The sequence below is a fragment of the Mobula birostris genome, chromosome 1 (genome assembly GCF_030028105.1).
Source record: "Mobula birostris isolate sMobBir1 chromosome 1, sMobBir1.hap1, whole genome shotgun sequence".
NCBI lineage: Eukaryota > Metazoa > Chordata > Chondrichthyes > Myliobatiformes > Myliobatidae > Mobula > Mobula birostris.
In genome coordinates this window covers 212965124-212985117 of record NC_092370.1, presented here as the reverse complement: position 1 = coordinate 212985117, position 19994 = coordinate 212965124, and the positions used below count along the sequence as shown (strand labels likewise).

Below are 19994 nucleotides of genomic sequence, written 5' to 3'. Positions count from 1 at the left end.
CTCTAGGTGTACGGGTATGAGCCGTGCATGATTTTAAAACAATAGTAGGAGTCACGCCATTGGAGGATTATTCTCCTTTGATTAGTTAGCAAGATGAGTCAAAACGATCTTCTTGTCAAAATACTGACTTGTATTTGCAAAAGTGTCTGCTTTGTGACGCCTCAGGGTTTGTGCTTGTGCCACTAACACAACAAAAATTATCTTCACTCTGATTGTTGGCTGGAGCTGATTGACATTGCAACTGCTTGACAATTCCAAATGTTGGACATCAAGAACACCAAAACAATTAATGTAATTTGTAGTTAACTTATTTTTTAATGATTAAATATGTTGATAGTTTAAAATATTTTTAGAACTTTAAAAACTTTGCAAACGACCTAGAAATTCCAAACCTCAGGCAAATAGATCAAGTTAATGTTGATAATTTCGTTTTTAGCTTTACCGAATTGCCAAAGGCACTTCAAGAAGACATTAATTTATTTTGATGGATTTTATGCTAATTATTTGTTACTGATATCCTTGGCACATAACCTAATCTCACATTTAAGATCACACACAAAATGTTGGAGGAACTCAATCTATGGAAAAAAAAAGTACAGTCAGCAGTTTTGGGCCTGCTGGAGTCCTGCTGAAGGGTCTTGGCACGAAACGTCGACTGTACTTTTTTCCATAGATGCTGCCTGGCCTGCCGAGTTCCTCAAGTATTTGTGTGTGTATTAAGATAATATTTTATTAAAACATATGATTCTGAAGGGATGTGGTGGAGGGATGCTGAGAGGCTGCTTCCCATGGTTGAAGAGTCCTTATCTCAGATGAGATGTTGAGTATTTATGAATGACATCAGGAAGATCCCCTTCATTTGGAGTGTTTTGGATCTTTAGAATTCTTTCTTGGAGCCTCAGTCATTTAATAACAAACAATGCTGGAGGAGTTCAGCAGGCCGTGAATGGAAAGAATTTGTTAATGCATCGGAACTGAGAGTGGAGAAGACAGACAGCCAGCATTGAGAGGGGTAGGGGTAGGCCAGAAATGATTCTGAGGTGAATGATGGACTAAGAAGGCGTGTAGCCTGGAAGGCAGGTAGTAACATGTAGGGGAGGTGACTGGAGGTGGAGCTGGGAGACAGCAGTAGGTGAATGATAATTGGGCACAGATGGGAGGAAAAAGGAGAAAAAGCACATGAAGCAATATGGACGAGGAGCTTGTAACGATAGGTCACAGTTGCTGGGGGGAGATAAGCAAGAAGACAAAGCATTACCAGTGCTGGATTTGGATGAGTAAAGGAGGTGAAAATAAGAGCCATCGGAGGAGAAGGGAGAGAGATGAACAACAGAGCCAGTTGGTTGGTGGGGTGGTGGGGTGATCTTTTCTGTGAAGTGGGCAGATCGAGCTGGGAGGGAGAAAGGGACAAAGATGGATGAAGGGAGTCTAGGATAGAGGTAGGGAAGCAGGACAGAAAATGGGAGGACTGGAGGATCAGGGGGAGAGTGAGGCAATATGTTCAAAATGAGAGATCATTCAAATTCAGGAGAATTGAAAGAGGTTGCTGGTAAAATAGAATTGAAAGAGAAGAGCCATAATCTTGTTGGATGAGGGAGAGGGCTTGAGAGCTTGCATGTTTTGCCTGTTCCTGCTTCTCATGCTTTATAGGCCCTTGGCCAGTCTAACACCGGGCTAGCCACCAGCCTCTTTCTGCCGGGTTGCGATAAGCAGTCACTTTCTAGAATGGGGCAGCAGGGTAGCGTAGAGATTAGTGTAAAGTCATTATAGCACCAGCAATTGCAAATATGGGTTCAATTCCTGCTGCTACTTGTAAAGTGATTGTACCTTCTCCCCATAAACACTTGGATTTCCTCCAGGTGCTCTGGTTTCCTACCATACCTGGCTGTGGAGGCCAGGTCACTGGGTTCATTTAAGGCAAAGGTTGATAGGTTCTTGATTAAATCAAGGTGTGAAAGGTTATGGGGAGCAGGCAGTCGAATGGGGTTAAAAGGGAAATGGATCAGCCATTATGAAATAGCAGACAGACTCGATGGGCTGAATGGTATAATTCTGCTCCTGTGTTTTATGGTCTTCCGGCCATAATCCAGACATAAGCCTGATAGAGTTCTTTGAGGAGGTGACCAGGCATATAGATGAGGGTAGTGCAGTGGATGTGATCTATATGGATTTTAGTAAGGCATTTGACAAGGTTCCACATGGTAGGCTTATTCAGAAAGTTAGAAGGCATGGGATCCAGGAAAGTTTGGCCAGGTGGATTCAGAATTGGCTTGCCTACAGAAGGCAGAGGGTGGTGGTGGAGGGAGTACATTCAGATTGGAGGATTGTGACTAGTGGTGTCCCACAAGGATCTGTTCTGGGACCTCTCTTTTCGTGATTTTTATTAACGACCTGGATGTGGGGGTAGAAGGGTGGGTTGGCAAGTTTGCAGATGACGCAAAGGTTGGTGGTGTTGTAGATAGTGTAGAGGATTGTCAAAGGTTGCAGAGAGACATTGATAGGATGCAGAAATGGGCTGAGAAGTGGCAGATGGAGTTCAACCCGGAGAAGTGTGAGGTGGTACACTTTGGAAGGACAAACTCCAAGGCAGAGTACAAAGTAAATGGCAGGATACTTGGTAGTGTGGGGGAGCAGAGGGATCTCGGGGTACATGTCCACAGATCCCTGAAAGTTGCCTCACAGGTGGATAGGGTAGTTGAGAAAGCTTATGGGGTGTTAGCTTTCATAAATCGAGGGATAGAGTTTAAGAGTTGCGATGTAATAATGCAGCTCTATAAAACTCTGGTTAGGCCACATTTGGAGTATTGTGTCCAGTTCTGGTCACCTCACTATAGGAAGGATGTGGAAGCATTGGAAAGGGTACAGAGGAGATTTACCAGGATGCTGCCTGGTTTAGAAAGTATGCATTATGATCAGAGATTAAGGGAGCCGGGCTTTACTCTTTGGAGAGAAGGAGAATGAGAGGAGACATGATAGAGGTATACAAGATAATAAGAGGAATAGATAGAGTGGACAGCCAGCGCCTCTTCCCCAGGGCACCACTGCTCAATACAAGAGGACATGGCTTTAAGGTAAGGGGTGGGAAGTTCAAGGGGGATATTAGAGGAAGGTTTTTTACTCAGAGAGTGGTTGGTGCGTGGAATGCACTGCCTGAGTCAGTGGTGGAGGCAGATACACTCGTGAAGTTTAAGAGACTACTAGACAGGTATATGGAGGAATCTAAGGTGGGGGCTTATATGGGAGGCAGGGTTTGAGGGTCGGCACAACATTGTGGGCCGAAGGGCCTGTACTGTGCTGTACTATTCTATGTTCTATGTTCTATATGGTGAGATTAGTGAACTGTGGGCATGCTATGTTGGCACGGAAGCACATTGATACTTACAGACTATCCAGCTCAATCCTCACTGATTTGATTTGGCGCAAATGACACATTTCACGGTATGTTTTGTACATGTGACAAATAACGCTGATCTTTACATCTCTACATCTTTATGTTTTCATGATAACTTTATTTCAAACCTGGTGAGAAACTGGCTGTACACAACTAATATTTATTGCAATTTTTTTTGTAAAATAGATTTTGAAGTCACTATGTGTATAACGATATATATCTATATATATATATCACCCCGACATTCTTCGTGATCTTCTTCTCCTTCGTACTGTTGTACGCTTTCAGGACATCTGATGACGGAGAGCACCTACACACTAGGTCCGACGGCAAGCTTTTCAACCTTGTACGCCTCAGAGCAGAGACCAAAGTGCATCAGGTCCTGATCCAGGAGATACTCGTCTCTGATGATGCCGCTCTGATGTCACACACACAGTCTGGTCTCCAGATATTCCCTGGCACATGCTTGCCAAGAGTTTGACCTTACCATCAGTCTGAAGAAGACAGAGATCATGGGCCACGACGTCAGCGAAGCCCCCAGCATCAGTATTGGCGACCACACCCTGCAAGCGGTAGATGAATTGACCTACCTAGGATCGACAGTCTCCAGCCATCTGTCCCTCGATCCAGAGCTCAACAGGCGAATAGGGAAAGCCACTGCTGCTATGGCCAAGCTGTCAAAGAGAGTGTGGAAAAACAACAAGCTCACCACAGCCACCAAGATTGCAGTGTATAGAGCCTGCGTACTGAGTACTCTTCTCTATGGCAGTGAGAGTTGGACAACCTACGCGCGCCAAGAGCACCACCTCAACACCTTCTACCTACGGTGCTTGCGTTGGATCCTGGGCATTTCCTCGAAAGAGCGCATGCCAAACAAGGATGTCCTGGACCAGGCCAGCATGCCAAGCATGTTCGTCCTTCTCACACAGCAATGACTGCATTGGCTTGCATCCCCAAGGACATCCTATACGGAGAACTCGCCACAGGATCCCAGGCCACAGTGCGCCCACTGCTGTGTTACAGGGATGTTTGTAAACGTGATCTGAAGTCTGCTGATAACAGGCTGGACACTTGGGAAGGGACAGCTGCAAATCACTGCACCTGGCGACAGGCTGTACGTACAGGCATTACCAATGCAGAGGAAAAACGAACTCGACTGTGGTCGGTCAGAAGAGAGAAAAGGAAAGCTGAGGCAGTGACTACCCAGCCGCAGCCATCAGCCTTCGTGTGCTGCAGCTGTGCCAAGGACTGCCGCTCAAGAATCGGCTTATTCAGCCACAGCCGAGGCTGTTCCACACCCAGTTGAGTCCTAAACCGGGCGCATCCATTGTCTACTTAGACAGACGGAGCCGCAAATTCATACATAATACATAAACAAACAAACAAGCAAGCCATGTATGTATATATATCTGTGTCTTTAAAGGCATCCGTTAGTCTTGCGAGACCATGGATCTGCACCTGGAAAGTCTTCACTCTCCAGGGGACAGGCCTGGCCAAGGTTGTATGGAAGACCAGCAGTTGCCCATGCTGCAAGTCTCCCCTCTCCACGACACCAATGATGTCCAAGGGAAGGGCATTTGGACCCATACAGCTTGGCACCAGTGTCATTGCAGAGCAATGTGTGATTAAGTGCCTTGCTCAAGGACACAACACATTCCCTCGGCTGGGGCTCGAACTCACGACCTTCAGGTCGCTAGTCCAATGCCTTAACCACTTGGCCACGTGCCCATCTGTATCTATCTCTCTACATATACAAAGTAGAAAGGGAAAGATCACATGAGAGACATAAGTATCTGAATTCTTCATAAGAGGATTTTACACACCAGCTAGATGATTATCAACTGATACGCTGACAGCGCTGCTGCTGGTGGATGAATCACAGAGGGTGATGAGTCAGTAAGATAGGACATTTGATTGAGCGATGCTGCAGCAACAACCTCTCACTCAAAGAGCTGATTGTTGATCTTAGGAAACGAAAGGAGGAGAAGCGTATGCCACTCCACATTGGGGGACTGGTAGTGGAGAAAGTCAGCGGATTTACACTCCTTGATTTTAACGTAGCAGACGACCTGCCCTGGACCCAGCAGGCAGGTGCAATGGCAAGCAAAGTATGCCGGCGTTTTTACTTTCGCATGAGGTTAAGGAGGTTCATCTTGTCACCAAACATTCTTACAAACTTCTATGGATGTCCTGTTGAGAGTATTCTTGTTGGTCACAGCATGGTCTGGTATGGCAATTCAAATACACAGGAACAAAACAAGCTGCGCAAAGTAGTGGGCTCTGTCTGGTATGTCAGTAGCATCAGGCAGGAGGCACTGCCTCGAGAGGGCAACATCCATCACCAGCAAAGCTTCCTATCTCCAGGGCCACGCCGCCTTTTCACAGCTACCATCAGAGAATCATAGAGAACTACAGCACAGAAACAGGGCTTTCAGCCCATTAATCCATGCTGAAACGATTTTAAACCTGCACCAGGACCATAGTCCTCCATATCCCTAATATCCATGCACCTATCTAAACTTCTGTTAAATGTTGAAATCAAGTACATGTGGACCACTTGTGCTGGCAGCTCATTGCACACTCTCACGACTCTGTGTGTGAATTGAATTTATTTCTTACATCCTTCACATACGTGAGGAGTATAAACCTTTACCTTTCTGTCTGTATGTGCAATATGCAAATTATAGTAATTTGTAATAAGTAGTATGTACGGTAAGATATACAACAGAACAGTCAATATAGCTTAGATCTACAATTGTATCAGTGTGAATTAATCGGCCTGATGGCCTGGTGGAAGAAGCTGTCCCGGAACCTGTTGGTTCCGGCTTACTTTATACCTTATTGTCACCAAACAATTGATACTAGAACGTACAATCATCACAGCGATAATTTATTCTGTGCTTCCCACTCTCTGGATTACAAATATTAAATATTAAAAATAGTAAAAATTAGTAAATATTAAAGAATTAAATTACAAATCATAAATAGAAAATAGAAAAATGGAAAGTGAGGTAGTGCAAAAAAACTGAGAGGCAGGTCCGGATATTTGGAGGGTACGGCCCAGATCCGGGTCAGGATCCATTCAGCAGTCTTATCACAGTTGGAAAGAAGCTGTTCCCAAATCTGGCCGTATGAGTCTTCAAGCTCCTGAGCCTTCTCCCGGAGGGAAGAGGGACGAAATGTGTGTTGGCTGGGTGGGTCATATCCTTGATTATCCTGGCAGCACTGCTCCAACAGCGTGCAGTGTAAAGTGAGTCCAAGGATGGAAGATTGGTGTGTGTGATGTGCCGCGCCGTGTTCACGATCTTCTGCAGCTTCTTCCGATCTTGTACAGGACAACTTCCATACCAGGTTGTGATGCACCCTAGAAAAATGCTTTCTACGGTGCATCTATAAAAATTAGTGAGGGTTTTAGGGGACAGGCCAAATTTCTTTAGTTTTCTCAGGAAACAAAGGCGCTGATGGGCCTTCTTGGCAGTGAGCTCTGCTTGGTTAGACCAAGTCAGGTCATTTGTGGTATTGACCCCGAGGAACTTAAAGCTTTTGACCTGTTCCACTTGCACACCACCAATTCCTTCGTCTTCCTGACGTTGAGGGATAGATTATTGTCTTCGCACCATGCCACCAGGTTTTAATTTCCTCTCTGTACTCAAACTCGTTATTACCTGAGATACGGCCTACAATTGTTGTGTCATCAGCAAACTTATATATTGAGTTTGATGGAAACTTGGCTACACCATCATGGGTGTACAGTGAGTACAGCAGGGGGCTGAGTACACAGCCTTGTGGGGCACCGGTGCTCAGAGTGATTGTAGAGGAGAGCTTGTCCCCTATTTTTACGGCCTGGGCCCTGTCTGTGAGGAAGCTGAAGATCCAGCTGCAGATCTGAGTGCTAAGGCCCAGGTTCCGGAGCTTAGGAATCAGTTTATTTGGAATAATGGTATTAAAGGAAGAGCTGTAGTCAATGAAAAGGAGCCTTACGTATGCGTCTTTATTCTCCAGGTGTTCTAAGGAGGAATGTAGGGCCAGCAAGATGGCATCTGCCGTTGACCCGTTGCTCCGGTAGGCGAATTGCAAAGTGTCGAGGTTGACCGGTAGGCTGTGGTTGATGTGTGCCATAACCAATCTCTCGAAGCACTTCATAGCAATTGATGTCAGAGCCACAGGTCGATAGTCATTCAGGCATGCTCAGGCATGCCACCTTGCTCTTCTTCGGCACTGGGATTATCGTTGCCTTCTTAAAACACAAGAGGATCTTAGACTGAAGCAAGGAGCAGTTGAAGATGTCAGCAAACACTCCAGCTAGCTCGCTTGCACAGGCCCTGAGGACCCGTCCTGGGATGCCATCTGGGCCCATCGCCATCCTTGGATTTATCTTCAGGAAGGCCCTTCTAACGTCCTCCTCAGTGATGATCAATCTTGATGCCACCAGGTCTGGTTCATTCTGAGGGAGCAGAACGCTCCTCTTCTGTTCGAATCTTGCGTCGAATACGTTAAGTTCGTCAGGAAGAGAAGCGCCACAGTTATTGATATTCCCAGCCTTTTCTTTGTGCCCAGTGATCTCATTTAGACCCTGCTATAGTCTACTGGCATCCCTCTGGTTAGCCTGGGCTTCCAACTTGGCTCGATATTGCCTCTTGGCACCCTTAATGAATTTCCAGATTTCACGCCTGGATTCCGTGTAGCGACTCGTATCCCCAGACTTAAAAGCCGCAGCTCTAGCCTTTAAAAGTGACTTGATCTCATAATTCATCCAAGGTTTCCAGTTAGGGAATACCCGGATCACCTTGCGAGGCACACAGTCCTCTGTGCATTTCTAAATAAAGTCCGTGACAGCTGAGGCATACTCATCAAGGTTAGCTGCCGAGTCCTTGAATACTAACCAGTCCACCGATTCAAAGCAGTCACAGAGGACCTCATCCGTTTCCTCCGTCCAACGTGACACTACTTTTGACACCGTGACTTCGCGCTTCAGTTTCTGTTTGTAAGCCGGGAGGAGGAGTACGGCCTGATGGTCCGATTTTCTGAAGTGAGGTCGTGGGACAGAACGGTAGGTATCCTTGACTGCTGTGTAGCAGTGGTCAAATATATTCGGGCCTCTGGTAGGACAGGAGACATGTTGGTATAACTTTGGCAGCGCCTTTCTGAGGTTGGCCTGGTTAAAGTTCCCAGCTTTAAGGAGCAAAGCCTCCAGATACCTGGTCACAAGTTCACTGATGTTGGCATACAGTATGTTCAGAGCACACTCCATGTCCGCCTGCGGGGGAATGTAGACCGCTGTTAATATGACCGAAGTGAATTCCCGTGGCAGAGAGTAGGGACAACACTTCACCGACAGGTGTTCCAGGCCCGGGCTGCAGGAGCTTGTCAGTGCCACTGTGTCCGAGCACCACACAGTGTTGATTAGTAGGCAGACACCACCTCCCCTTGTCTTGCCCGAAGCTTTAATGCTGCAGTACTGTTTTCTGGGTGGTAGCAGCTGGAACAGTTTGTGGTTGGGGTGACTTAGTTCCCTAAAGATCCTTCGGGCCCTTTTTACGCATATGTCACTCTAAAGGTCCTGAATAGTGGGAAGTTCACATCTACAGATGCGCTAGGCTGTCCGCACCACTCTCTGCAGAGTCTTGCGATTGAGGGAAGTACAATTCCCATACCAGGCAGTGATACAGCCAGTCAGGATGCTCTCAGTTGTGCCCCTGTAGAAAGTCCTTAGGATCTGGGGACTCATGCTGATCTTTTTCAACTGTCTGAGGTGAAAGAGGCGCTGTTGTGCTTTTTTCACCACACAGTCAGTATGTACAGACCAAGTGAGATCCTTGGTGATCTGTATACATCTTTCCTTCAGGTACATAACCAAAACTGCACTCAATACTCCAAATTAGGCCTCACCAACATCTTATACACCTTCAACATAACATCTCATCTTCTGTACTCAATACATTGATTTATAAATGCCAATGTGCCAAAAGCTTTGTTTATGATCCTATCTACCTGTGGCACCACTTTCAATGAACTATGGACCTGTATTCCGAGATCCCTTTGTTCTGCCAGACTTCTCAGTGCTCTGCCGTTCACTGTGTAAGACCTACCCTGGTTGGTCCCACTGAAATGCAAAACCCCGCATTTGCCTGCAATAAATTCCATCAGCCATTTCTCAGCCCATTTTTTCAGCTCATGCAGATCCCTCTTCAAGCCATGATAGCTTTCCTCACTGTCCACTACACCCCTAATCTTGGTGTCATCCACAAATTTGCTGATCCAGTTAACCACAGTATCATCCAGATCATTGATATAGATGACAAACAACGAAGAAACCAGCACTAATCCCTGTGGCACACCACTATTCACAGGCCACCAATCAAAGAAGCAAGCATCTACTACCACTCTCTGGCTTCTCCCACAAAGCCAATGTCTAATCCAATTTACTACCTCATCTTGAATGCTGAACGACTGAACCTTCTTGACCAGCCTCCCATGTGGGTCTTTGTTAAAAGCCTTGCTAAAGTCCATGCAGACAACATCCACTTCCAATAACTTTCCCACAGCTGATGTCAGACTCACCGGCCTATAATGTCCTGGTTTATGTTTAGAGCTTTTTAAACAGCAGAACAACATTGGCAATCCTTCAATCCTCTAGGTACCTCTTCTTTCATTATGGATCTTTTAAATATCTCTACTAGGGTTCCGGTGGTTTTTGCACTTGCCTCCCCTAGGGTCCAAGCGAACACCTTGTCAGGCCCTGGGAGACACACTGATTTGCCTCAGAGTAGAAAATACCTCCTCCTCTGTAATCTGTGCAGGGTCCATGAAGTTGTTGTCACTTTGCCTCACTTCTATAGATTCTGTATCTGTCTCCTGAGTAAATACAGATGCAAAGATTGCATTCAAGATCTTCCCCATCTGTTTTGGCTCCTCATATGGATTACCATTTTTGTCTTCTAGTAGACCAACTTTGTCCCTAACAGTACTTTTACTCTGAACATACCTGTAGAATTCCTTAGGATTCTCCTTCAGCTTGTCTGCTAGGTCAACTTCATGTCTTCTTTTAGCCTTCTGGATTTATTTCTTAACTGTAAATCTTATTCTTCATAAGCACCTCGTTTGTTCCTACTTGCCTGTACCTGCTATGCACCTCCTTTTTTCTCTTAAACAGGGTCTCAATATCTCTTGAAAACCAAGGTTTCCTACACTTGTTATCTTTAATTTTATTCTGACAGGTATATACAAGTTTTGTACTCTTAAAATTTCAATTTTGAAAGCCTGCCACTTACCAAGTACACCTTTGCCAGAAAACAGCCTATCCCTGTCCCAAATGAACTTGCCAGCTCATTTCTTATACCATCTATATTAGCCTTTTTCCAATGTAGAATCTCAACCAGCATACCAGACCTATCTCTTTTCATATTTACTTTGAAATTAATGACATTGTGGGGTCAGTGGATGCAAAGTGTTCCCCTACTCAAACTTCTGTCATCTGTCCTATCTCATTCCCTCATAGGAGATTTAGTATTGCAGTCTCTCTCGTTGGGACTTCTATGAACTGATGAAGGAAACTTCTCTGAACACATTTGACAAACTTTATCCCATCGAGTCTGTCTTGCTGGGTGTTAGGGATAAATTTGCCCCGGTGAGGAAGATAAAGAATGGTAGAGTGAAGGAACCATGGGTGACTAGTGAGGTGGAATTTCTAGTCAGGTGGAAGAAGGCAGCATACATGAGGTTTAGGAAGCAAGGACCAGATGGGTCTATTGAGGAATATAGGGTAGCAAGAAAGGAGCTTAAGGAGGGGCTGAGGAGAGCAAGAAGGGGGCATGAGAAGGCCTTGGTGAGTAGGGTAAAGGAAAACCCCAAGGCATTCTTCAATTATATGAAGAACAAAATGATGACAGGATTGAAGGTAGGACCAATTAGAGATAAAGGTGGGAAGATGTGCCTGGAGGCTGTGGAAGTGAGTGAGGTCCTCAATGAATACTTCTCTTCAGTATTCACCAATGAGAGGGAGCTTGATGATGGTGAGGACAATATGAGTGAGGTTGATGTTCTGGAGCATGTTGATATTAAAGGAGAGGAGGTGTTGGAGTTGTTAAAATATATTAGGACGGATAAGTCCCCGGGGCTTGACAGAATATTCCCCAGGCTGCTCCACGAGTCGAGGGAAGAGATTGCTGAGCCTATGGCTAGGATCTTCATGTCATCGTTGTCCATGGGAATGGTACTGAAGGATTGGAGGGAGGTGAATGTTGTCCCTTTTTTCAAAAAAGGTAGTAGCGATAGTTGGGGTAATTATAGACCAGTGAGCCTTACGACTGTGGTAGTAAAGCTGTTAAAAAGGATTCTTAGAGATAGGATCTGTGGCCATTTAGAGAATCATGGCCTGATCAGGGACAGTCAGCATGGCTTTGTGAAGGGCAGATCGTGTCTAACAAGCCTGATAGAGTTCTTTGAGGAGGTGACCAGGCATATAGATGAGGGTAGTGCAGTGGATGTGATCTACATGGATTTTACTAAGGCATTTGACAAGTTTCCACATGGTGGCTTGTTCAGAAAGTCAGAAGGCATGGGATCCAGGGAAATTTGGCCAGGTGGATTCAGAATTGGCTTGCCTGCAGAAGGCAGAGGGTCGTGTTGGAGGGAATACATTCGGATTGGAGGGATGTGATTAGTGGTGTCCCACAAGGATAGGTTCTGGGACCTCTACTTTTCGTGATTTTTATTAACGACCTGGATGTGGGAATAGAAGGGTGGGTTAGCAAGTTTGCAGACAACACAAAGTTTGGTGGTGTTGTGGATAGTGTAGAGGATTGTCGAAGATTGTAGAGAGATATTGATAGGATGCAGAAATGGGCTGAGAAGTGGCAGATGGAGTTCAACCCGGAGAAGTGTGAGGTGGTACACTTTGGAAGGACAAACTCCAAGGCAGAGTACAAAGTAAATGGCAGAATACTTGGTAGTGTGGAGGAGCAGAGGGATCTGGGGGTACATGTCCATAGATCCCTGAAAGTTGCCTCACAGGTAGATAGGGTAGTTAAGAAAGCTTATGGGGTGTTAGCTTTCATAAGTCGAGGGATAGAGTTTAAGAGTCGCGGGGTAATGATGCAGCTCTATACATCTCTGGTTAGGCCACACTTGGAGTACTGCGTCCAGTTCTGGTCGCCTCACTATAGGAAGGATGTGGAAGCATTGGAAAGGGTACAGAGGAGATTTACCAGGATGCTTCCTGGTTTAGAGAGTATGCATTATGATCAGAGATTAAGGGAGCTAGGTCTTTACTCTTTGGAGAGAAGGAGGATGAGAGGAGACATGTTAGAGGTATACAAGATATTAAGAGGAATAGATGGAGTGGATAGCCAGCACCTCTTCCCCAGAGCACCACTGCTGAATACAAGAGGACATGCTTTAAGCTAAGGGGTGGGAACTTCAAAGGGGATATTAGAGGAAGGTTTTTTACTCAGAGTGGTTGGTGCGTGGAATGCTCTGCCTGAGTCAGTGGTGGAGGCAGATACACTGGTGAAATTTAAGAGATTGCTAGACAGGTATATGGAGGAATATGAGGTGGGGGGGTTATATGGGAGGTAGGGTTTAAGGGTCGGCATAACATTGTGGGCTGAAGGGCCTCTACTTTGCGGTACTATTCTATATTTTTTTGTTCTATGAGTCATTTTACAGAATAGGATTCCCAGACAATATGTGGAAAGTTAAAATCACCTACTATAACAACCTTATGTTTCTTGTTACAGTCTGCAATCTCTTTTGGTACTTACATGGACCATGACCTCTGGCTGTTCGCCCTCCCATTTAAGAATACTGAGGCCTCAGTCTGAGATGTCCAGGCCCTGACATGTGGGACGCAACATACCATCCAGGAATCTCATTCTCATCTGCAGAACCTCCAGTTCGTTCCCCTAACTAACTAACTAATTCCCTATCACCACCGTGTGCTTCTTCTCCCCTCTTCCCTTCTCAGTCACAGAGTCGGACTCGGTGCCAGAGACCTGACCACTGTGACCTTTCTCTGTTAAGTCATCTCCCCGGACAATATCCCAAGTGATATACCTTTTATTGAGGGGAATGGCCTCAGGTTTACTCTGAACTGGCTCCCTAACCCTTCTTGACTGTCACCCATCTTCCTGTGTCCTTCACCTTGGGTGTAACTGTTTCTCTGTATGTCCCATCTATCACCCCTTCATCCTCCCAAATGATCCAGAGTTCATCCAATTCCAGTACCAGCTCCAGCTCCTTAACATCGATTTTTAGAAATTGCATCTAGTAGTTCTTCTCGCAGCGGTAGCCATCAGGGACATTGGAGATCTCCCTGCTTCCCATATCCTGCAGGAGGAACATTCCACTATCCTGCCTGGTATCTCTATGTCCTAACTAAGCAAATGTAAAGAAGTGATGGAAAAAAAGACAACCTGGAGTTTTCCTTTTCTTTGCTTTCTCTGACTGAAGCCTCAAAGAGCTAAAGCAAGGAGGTTTTCCCACACCACTATGTTCAAAACCAGCTATTTCCCTTCAACCATTTGGTTCCTGAACCAACTGGCACAACTATCGTCACAACAGTTTTGCAATACTGTGACCACTAAAACTTAGCTTTTTTTAATACTAATTGTGCTCTTTCTTGTAAAGAATGTGTTTTATTTATGATTAATTTATATTTTTCTTGTGAATATTGTTATATAACACCATGTGTCAGTAATGCTGCTGCAAGCAAAATTTTCCTTACACCTGTGCATAAATGTAATTATACATATGACAATATACTTGACTTTGACTGGTGATTGGTCAATAATACTTCTACCCACCAGCAGTAAGACAGAAGGCCTGGTCAGCCTAATGATATTTGATAGACATCAATAGATGGAACAGGACTTTCAAGACAGTGGTGATGAATAGCTGTGCTTTGTCATTATCCAATAAGGAGAGGGCAACTACTTATTCAGGGTACCTCCCCTTTAGTGAAAATGACCCTTGGGACAGGTGGAGATCTGTCTTCAGCATCTTCATATAAGGCATTACCTAGAAATAACTTTTTACGTTACCCAATATTGGTCTTGATAAATTAAATCTGATTAGGCTTTATGTTTGCATTCAATTAAATTTTCTCTGATTTCTGTTTCTTTTTACTCCCTATTTTATAAATATGTTTGCAGTTTTGATCTCCTTACTAAGAAGGCGTATGTTTGCCTGAAAAACAATACAATTAAGATAGATTGGATCTCCAAGCTGACAGGATTGTTCTGAGAAGAGATTGAGACAACTACACTTCTGTATGATAGAATTTAGGTGATTTCAAAATATATATTTTTTTTACTTCTTCAGGGGCTTTGGGCTTGACATGCAGATACTGAGAAAATGTTTCCCTGAGTTGGAAATCTTCAGGATAAGGAGCTGGTGTCTAGTACAGGAATGAGAAGAATTTTCCAGTGTCTAGGACAGAAATGAGATCAATTTTCTTAACTCAGGACCTGTGAATGTTTGGAACTCTCTGCTCTGAAGCACTATGCTCAGTATATTCAAGGGATCCAAGCTTGAAGGTGCAGCTCCGGTAGAGGATCAGGCAGGCATCTACTGAACACTGGAATGTGCACAAAGGACAAAGAACCTTATTTGTTTTATATTATGTTCCAGAAATAACTTCAAGCAATGCCAGCTAGCTTTTACAGAAAGCCTTTTGCATTACGTTATGAAACCTTATTCATCAATTTCATTACGATGCCACTCAACTCCCTATTAGCTCTTGTGTAAATCTCATTTCATGCAATGACTTACTCGACTGCTCATCACATGGAAGTCTTTACGGATCATTGATCCACATTTGTGTGTGGAAGAATGTCATCCTGAATTGGTATATGATGGAGCGATAGAAGGGTCCATTGCTTCAATACCATCATTGGCTAATAATCCTTAGCATGCTGTGTGAATTAACCTGCACTTTCTCTGTCATTTTTTTGCCTTCATGTGCACTGTATAAAAAATTGTGAATAATCTTCTGTGCAACTGTAATAATCTCTCTTTTTCTCAGGCAAAGCTTATCCTCCTGAATTCTATTATGATACACCCAACCCACTTTGGCAAAACCGAGCCCGAGTCTATTCCTACATGCTACAGTGGACCCAGATGAACCCTAATGCTGTTGACCGAATCCTAGCATACCGGTTGGGGATTAGGCAGGTATGAAAACTTGATGTTCTATTGTCACTTAAAGGAATATTTGTGTGGATCGTTCAGAACCTCTCCTTTTAAAAGCAGTGAAACTGAACTGCTTATGCATGTGCTGTTTATCTGTTTGGTTGCTTTGATGTGAGGGAGTTTCAAAGTTCGATGTGTAAACAATTCATTATCTCAGTACACAAAAGATATTGCGATGAAATATTGTAATCTTTTGTACATGCCACAAAAAGTAAGCATACAGTTAAAACAGAATTGTTACCAAATTGATCATTAACACTCATGAAATTACAATGATTTATCAAACTAACCAGCATACACGATTGTGTAGAAGAGTCTTTTTCTGTAATTGACTTGGCAAGCATCCTGACATGACTTCTGAAGGCTGTGACAGATTTCATGAGTTGGCATTTGCATACAAAAGACATTGTTTGTAGCTCATTTGTATTTCAGTATCACACAGTTCAGTCACTGCCATTGATAGTGACTTCCTTACATCTCAACAGACAGTAGCTAAAAGTGAGACCTGTGGGAAAAGATAGAAGTTCAGCATAAAACACAAATGAATATGCCACATTCTGACAGAAGTTATGAATAAAATAACTTTGTGAGGATTAGGTCATCATGCATTCAAATCTCTGTTGATGGAGAAGGTGCCTGTAAATCCAAGGGGTTTCTGCAAAGGGAATAACTGGTATTGTTGCTTTTATTCTTTGTTTTTTTTGATCTGGGCATGAGTAATTATTACTAACCTTTATTTATCCTTGAAAAGGTTGTGGTAACCATTTGAACCACTGCAATTCGTTTGGTGGAGGTACTTGGTATGATGCTGTTGAGAAGGGGTTTTTAGGATTTAGGATCAATGACATACTTCCATGTCAAGATTATGTGTGGATAGAGGGGCATCTACATTTGGTGCTGTTTCCAATGTGCCTGCTGCCCTTGTTCTGCTGTTGAGTTTCTGAAACATCACTGGGGTTAAAATTGCTGCATCAAGTGTTAAAACGGATTCAAGTGAGCCTGCCTATTTCAATGTGTTCAGCAACTGGTTGTGATTCTTCATGTAGTGGGTTTCCTCGAGCGGCTCTGCCTTGTGGGTAAATGTAGGGACCATCGTATAGAGTTGACTGAGGTTCAAGTGTACCACCCAGCATATGAGGGGTGATTGATAAGTTCATGTCCTAAGGTAGAAGGAGTCAATTTTAGAAAACTCAGCACATTTATTTTTCCTACATTTACACACTCAGTCCAGTGGTCGTGGAGCATACAGATCCCTTCTTTGTAGAAGTCGGCGTTTTGGACCTCCAGGAAATGGTCCACAGCATGGGTGATTGATAAGTTTGTGGCCTATGGTAGAAGGAGGTGAGTTATTAACTTCAAACTTTCTGCATTTTCACTCAAATAGTTGAACTGCACGTGCATGTAATGAGAGCTGTGTAACTCATCTCCTACTACCTAAGGCCACAAACTTATCAATCACCCCTGCTGTGGACCACCTGGAGGTCCAAGACGCTCTCGTTACATGCACGTGCAGTTCAGCTCTTTGAGTGAAAATGCAGAAAGTTTGAAGTTAATAACTCATCTCCTTCCACCATAGGCCACGAACTTATCAATCAGCACTGCTGTGGACCACTTCTACAAAGAAGGGATCTGTATGCTCCACGACCGCCGGACTAAGTGTGTACATGTAGAAGGGGACTATATTGAAAAATAAATGTGCTAGGTTTTCTAAAATTGACTCCTTCTACCTTAGGCCACGAACATCAATCACCTCTCATATTTCAGGAGAACATTGAGAAACCTAGTCTGGCATTTGTGAGCTATTGAACGCAGTGAGGCAGTACCTAAGGGCATGTCCACAGCATTCATTCACACTCCCCAGCTTGTGCTCATCCGTTCCTGGACCTGATCCCAGTTGTCCTAATGGAAGGTGTGCATAAAGTACAGCATCACTCTTCTGTGTGGATATTTTCTACAGTGTTGTCACAGAATGTTGTTATCTTCAGGGCCTGGTTTGCATTTCTACTGTCATAATGTAATGTTGTAACTTCTTTTTATTCCATCTCTGGAATTACTCTCTGTGTAAATAACAGCAGATTCTTACCCCTAACAGATGGTTTTATATCTGAGCTGTAATGAATTTAGATGGTCTTAAGCCAGGTCCCCTGCGAACACATCTATTATACAAACAGCTTACTGAGGCTGCACAGTCACTGTGAGAGATGCTAGTGCACAGTGAGAGATACAGCAAGTCTGCTCATTTGAGCTTACACTCGACACTGTTTACTTGGCACAATGCAGAGAGAAAGCAAAGTTCCACTTTGAAAACCCTGAGAAGGATGGTCATCAAATTAGTTCCACGTTCACCAAGGGTAAAACATTTTCTGCACTAAATTAAATTTATACAGGGAGGTTTTCATACAATCAGTGTACCTTGGTTAGTCCAAGAGAAGGCCTATCAGTTCTGAATTGAAAAGTTGGAGATTTAAGTTCCACCTGGACCCTCGTCCGCATAATTCAACAGTGAAAAGCAGAACATCCTCACGTACAGGTCCTCCCCAAGTTATGGCAGAACCTTTTGTAACCTAGGCAGTCCGCAATATTTTCAACAATATTGGAAATTATATAAGTGAAAATATTGTTTTGCATACTCTTTATACAGAACAATTCATTACACAAAGCATTGACCTAGAATAAGATAAAATGCTAAGAATGCAGAATAAAGTGTTAAAGCTTATGGAGGTGGGAAGATGGCGGCCCGACGCAGCTCACAGCGGCCACTCCGGTGGTGATGTCTGTTAGTTGTCAAGTAGGGTGCCGTGCACAATCCTGATTTGATGGAGACGGACGTGAGAGCATTGAGGAACATCTGGTGAAACATCTGAAATGCCTGTTTTGCTGCTGCTGCTACTGTGTGGTCCAGAATCTCTGGAGGGGAAGGCACTGAGTCCTCGGCTTTGCTTGTTGCTTGGCGGCCAGGGCTGGGTCGAAGCACTCAGCAGAGGATGGCGCTCGGAGAGGCTGTGTTGGAGGCTCGAAGTTTTCGAACGGACTCAGAGTCCGCTGTGGATGAGTGCTTCAAATGGTGCTGCATCGGCGAGTTGGTGGCTCTTGGAGGTTCATGGCGGGGAGAGTTCCTCCCTTTTGCTGCCTGTGTGGGATGATGAGTCTACCGGGACTTTGAGACTTTTTTTTTTATCGTGCCCATGGTCTGCTCTTTATTACTTTGCACTGTTGTAACGATATGTTATAATTATGTGGTCTTGTCAGTTTTAGTCTTGGTTTGTCCTGTGTTTTCTTGTGATATCATTCTGGAGGAACGTTGTATCATTTTTTTAATGCATGCATTTCTAAATGACAATAAGTGAAACTGAGCTGAAAGAGTGCAGTGCAGGTAAAGTGCAAGATCATAATAAGGTAGATTGTGAGGCCAAGAGTCCATCTTAACGTAGGAGAGGTCCATTCAAGAGTCTAGTAAGAGTTGGATAAAAGCTGTCCTTAAGTCTATTGGTAAGGGCTTTCAGGTTTTTGTGTCTTCTCCCCGATGGGAGGGGGAAGGAGAGGGGTGGCAGGGGTCTTTGATTATGTTGGATAGTTTACAGAGGCAGCGAGAAGTGTAGACAGAGTTGTTAGAAGGGAGGCTGGTTCCTGTGATGTGCTGAGCCATGTCCACAGCTCTTCATAGTTTCTTGCAGTCACATGCAAAGTAGTTGCAATACCAAGCTGTTCTGCATCTAGTCAGAATCCTTTCTATGGTGCATCGATAAAAATTATTAAGAGTCATCAGACGCATCAAAGTGAGCTTGATATGGTCGCAAAGTGAGTTCCCAGACAGCAGAAGGTGTCTGCAGCCCCACAGCAGCCACATTTCCATCCCACTGACCTGCAGAATCTCGACTGTATGTACGGGCTACACATAAACTCATCACTTGTAACCCAGGGAAGACCTATATTAGTCTGAAAACAGTAGTGGAGTAAGAAATAGTAACGGGGCACCTGATTGTAATAGGATGGCATTTTGCATGAGGAGAAATTAAGAAGACTGGTCTTGTGTTTAGGAGAATAGGTGGTGAGCTCAGTGACTGTTATGGAGCCCCACAGGTAAAAAGATGTGACCATGTTTATGCTGGTGAACACTAGGAGTCATGGACTCAAAATGAGGGGTCCGTCACTTAGGACAGAAAGAGAAGAATATTCTTCAGACAGAGGTCAATGCATCGTTGGAATTCTCTGCTCAAAGGGCTGTGAAGGTTCTGATGCCTAGTATAACTATTAACAAAATCAAAGAAAAAGTGTTAGTACGGGCAAATAGCATTGAGGTTGAAGATATAGCTTGATCTTTCTTACTGCTAGAACAGTCACAAGGGGCCAAATGGTCTTCTCCTGCTTTTACTTCTTGAGTTCTTGGGGGTCAGGATGAAAACAAAACAGAACT

General features: G+C 44.2%; 1 protein-coding gene across 1 annotated transcript in view; it reads left to right on the top strand.

The window, feature by feature from the left end:
- Nucleotides 1-19994, top strand: part of mdga2a (MAM domain containing glycosylphosphatidylinositol anchor 2a) — a 1018846-nt gene that overhangs the window by 776686 nt on the left and 222166 nt on the right. The window contains exon 10 of the mRNA XM_072270903.1: nt 15414-15562. Coding sequence (XP_072127004.1) covers nt 15414-15562 — 149 coding nt within the window. The remainder of the gene's footprint in view (nt 1-15413; nt 15563-19994) is intronic.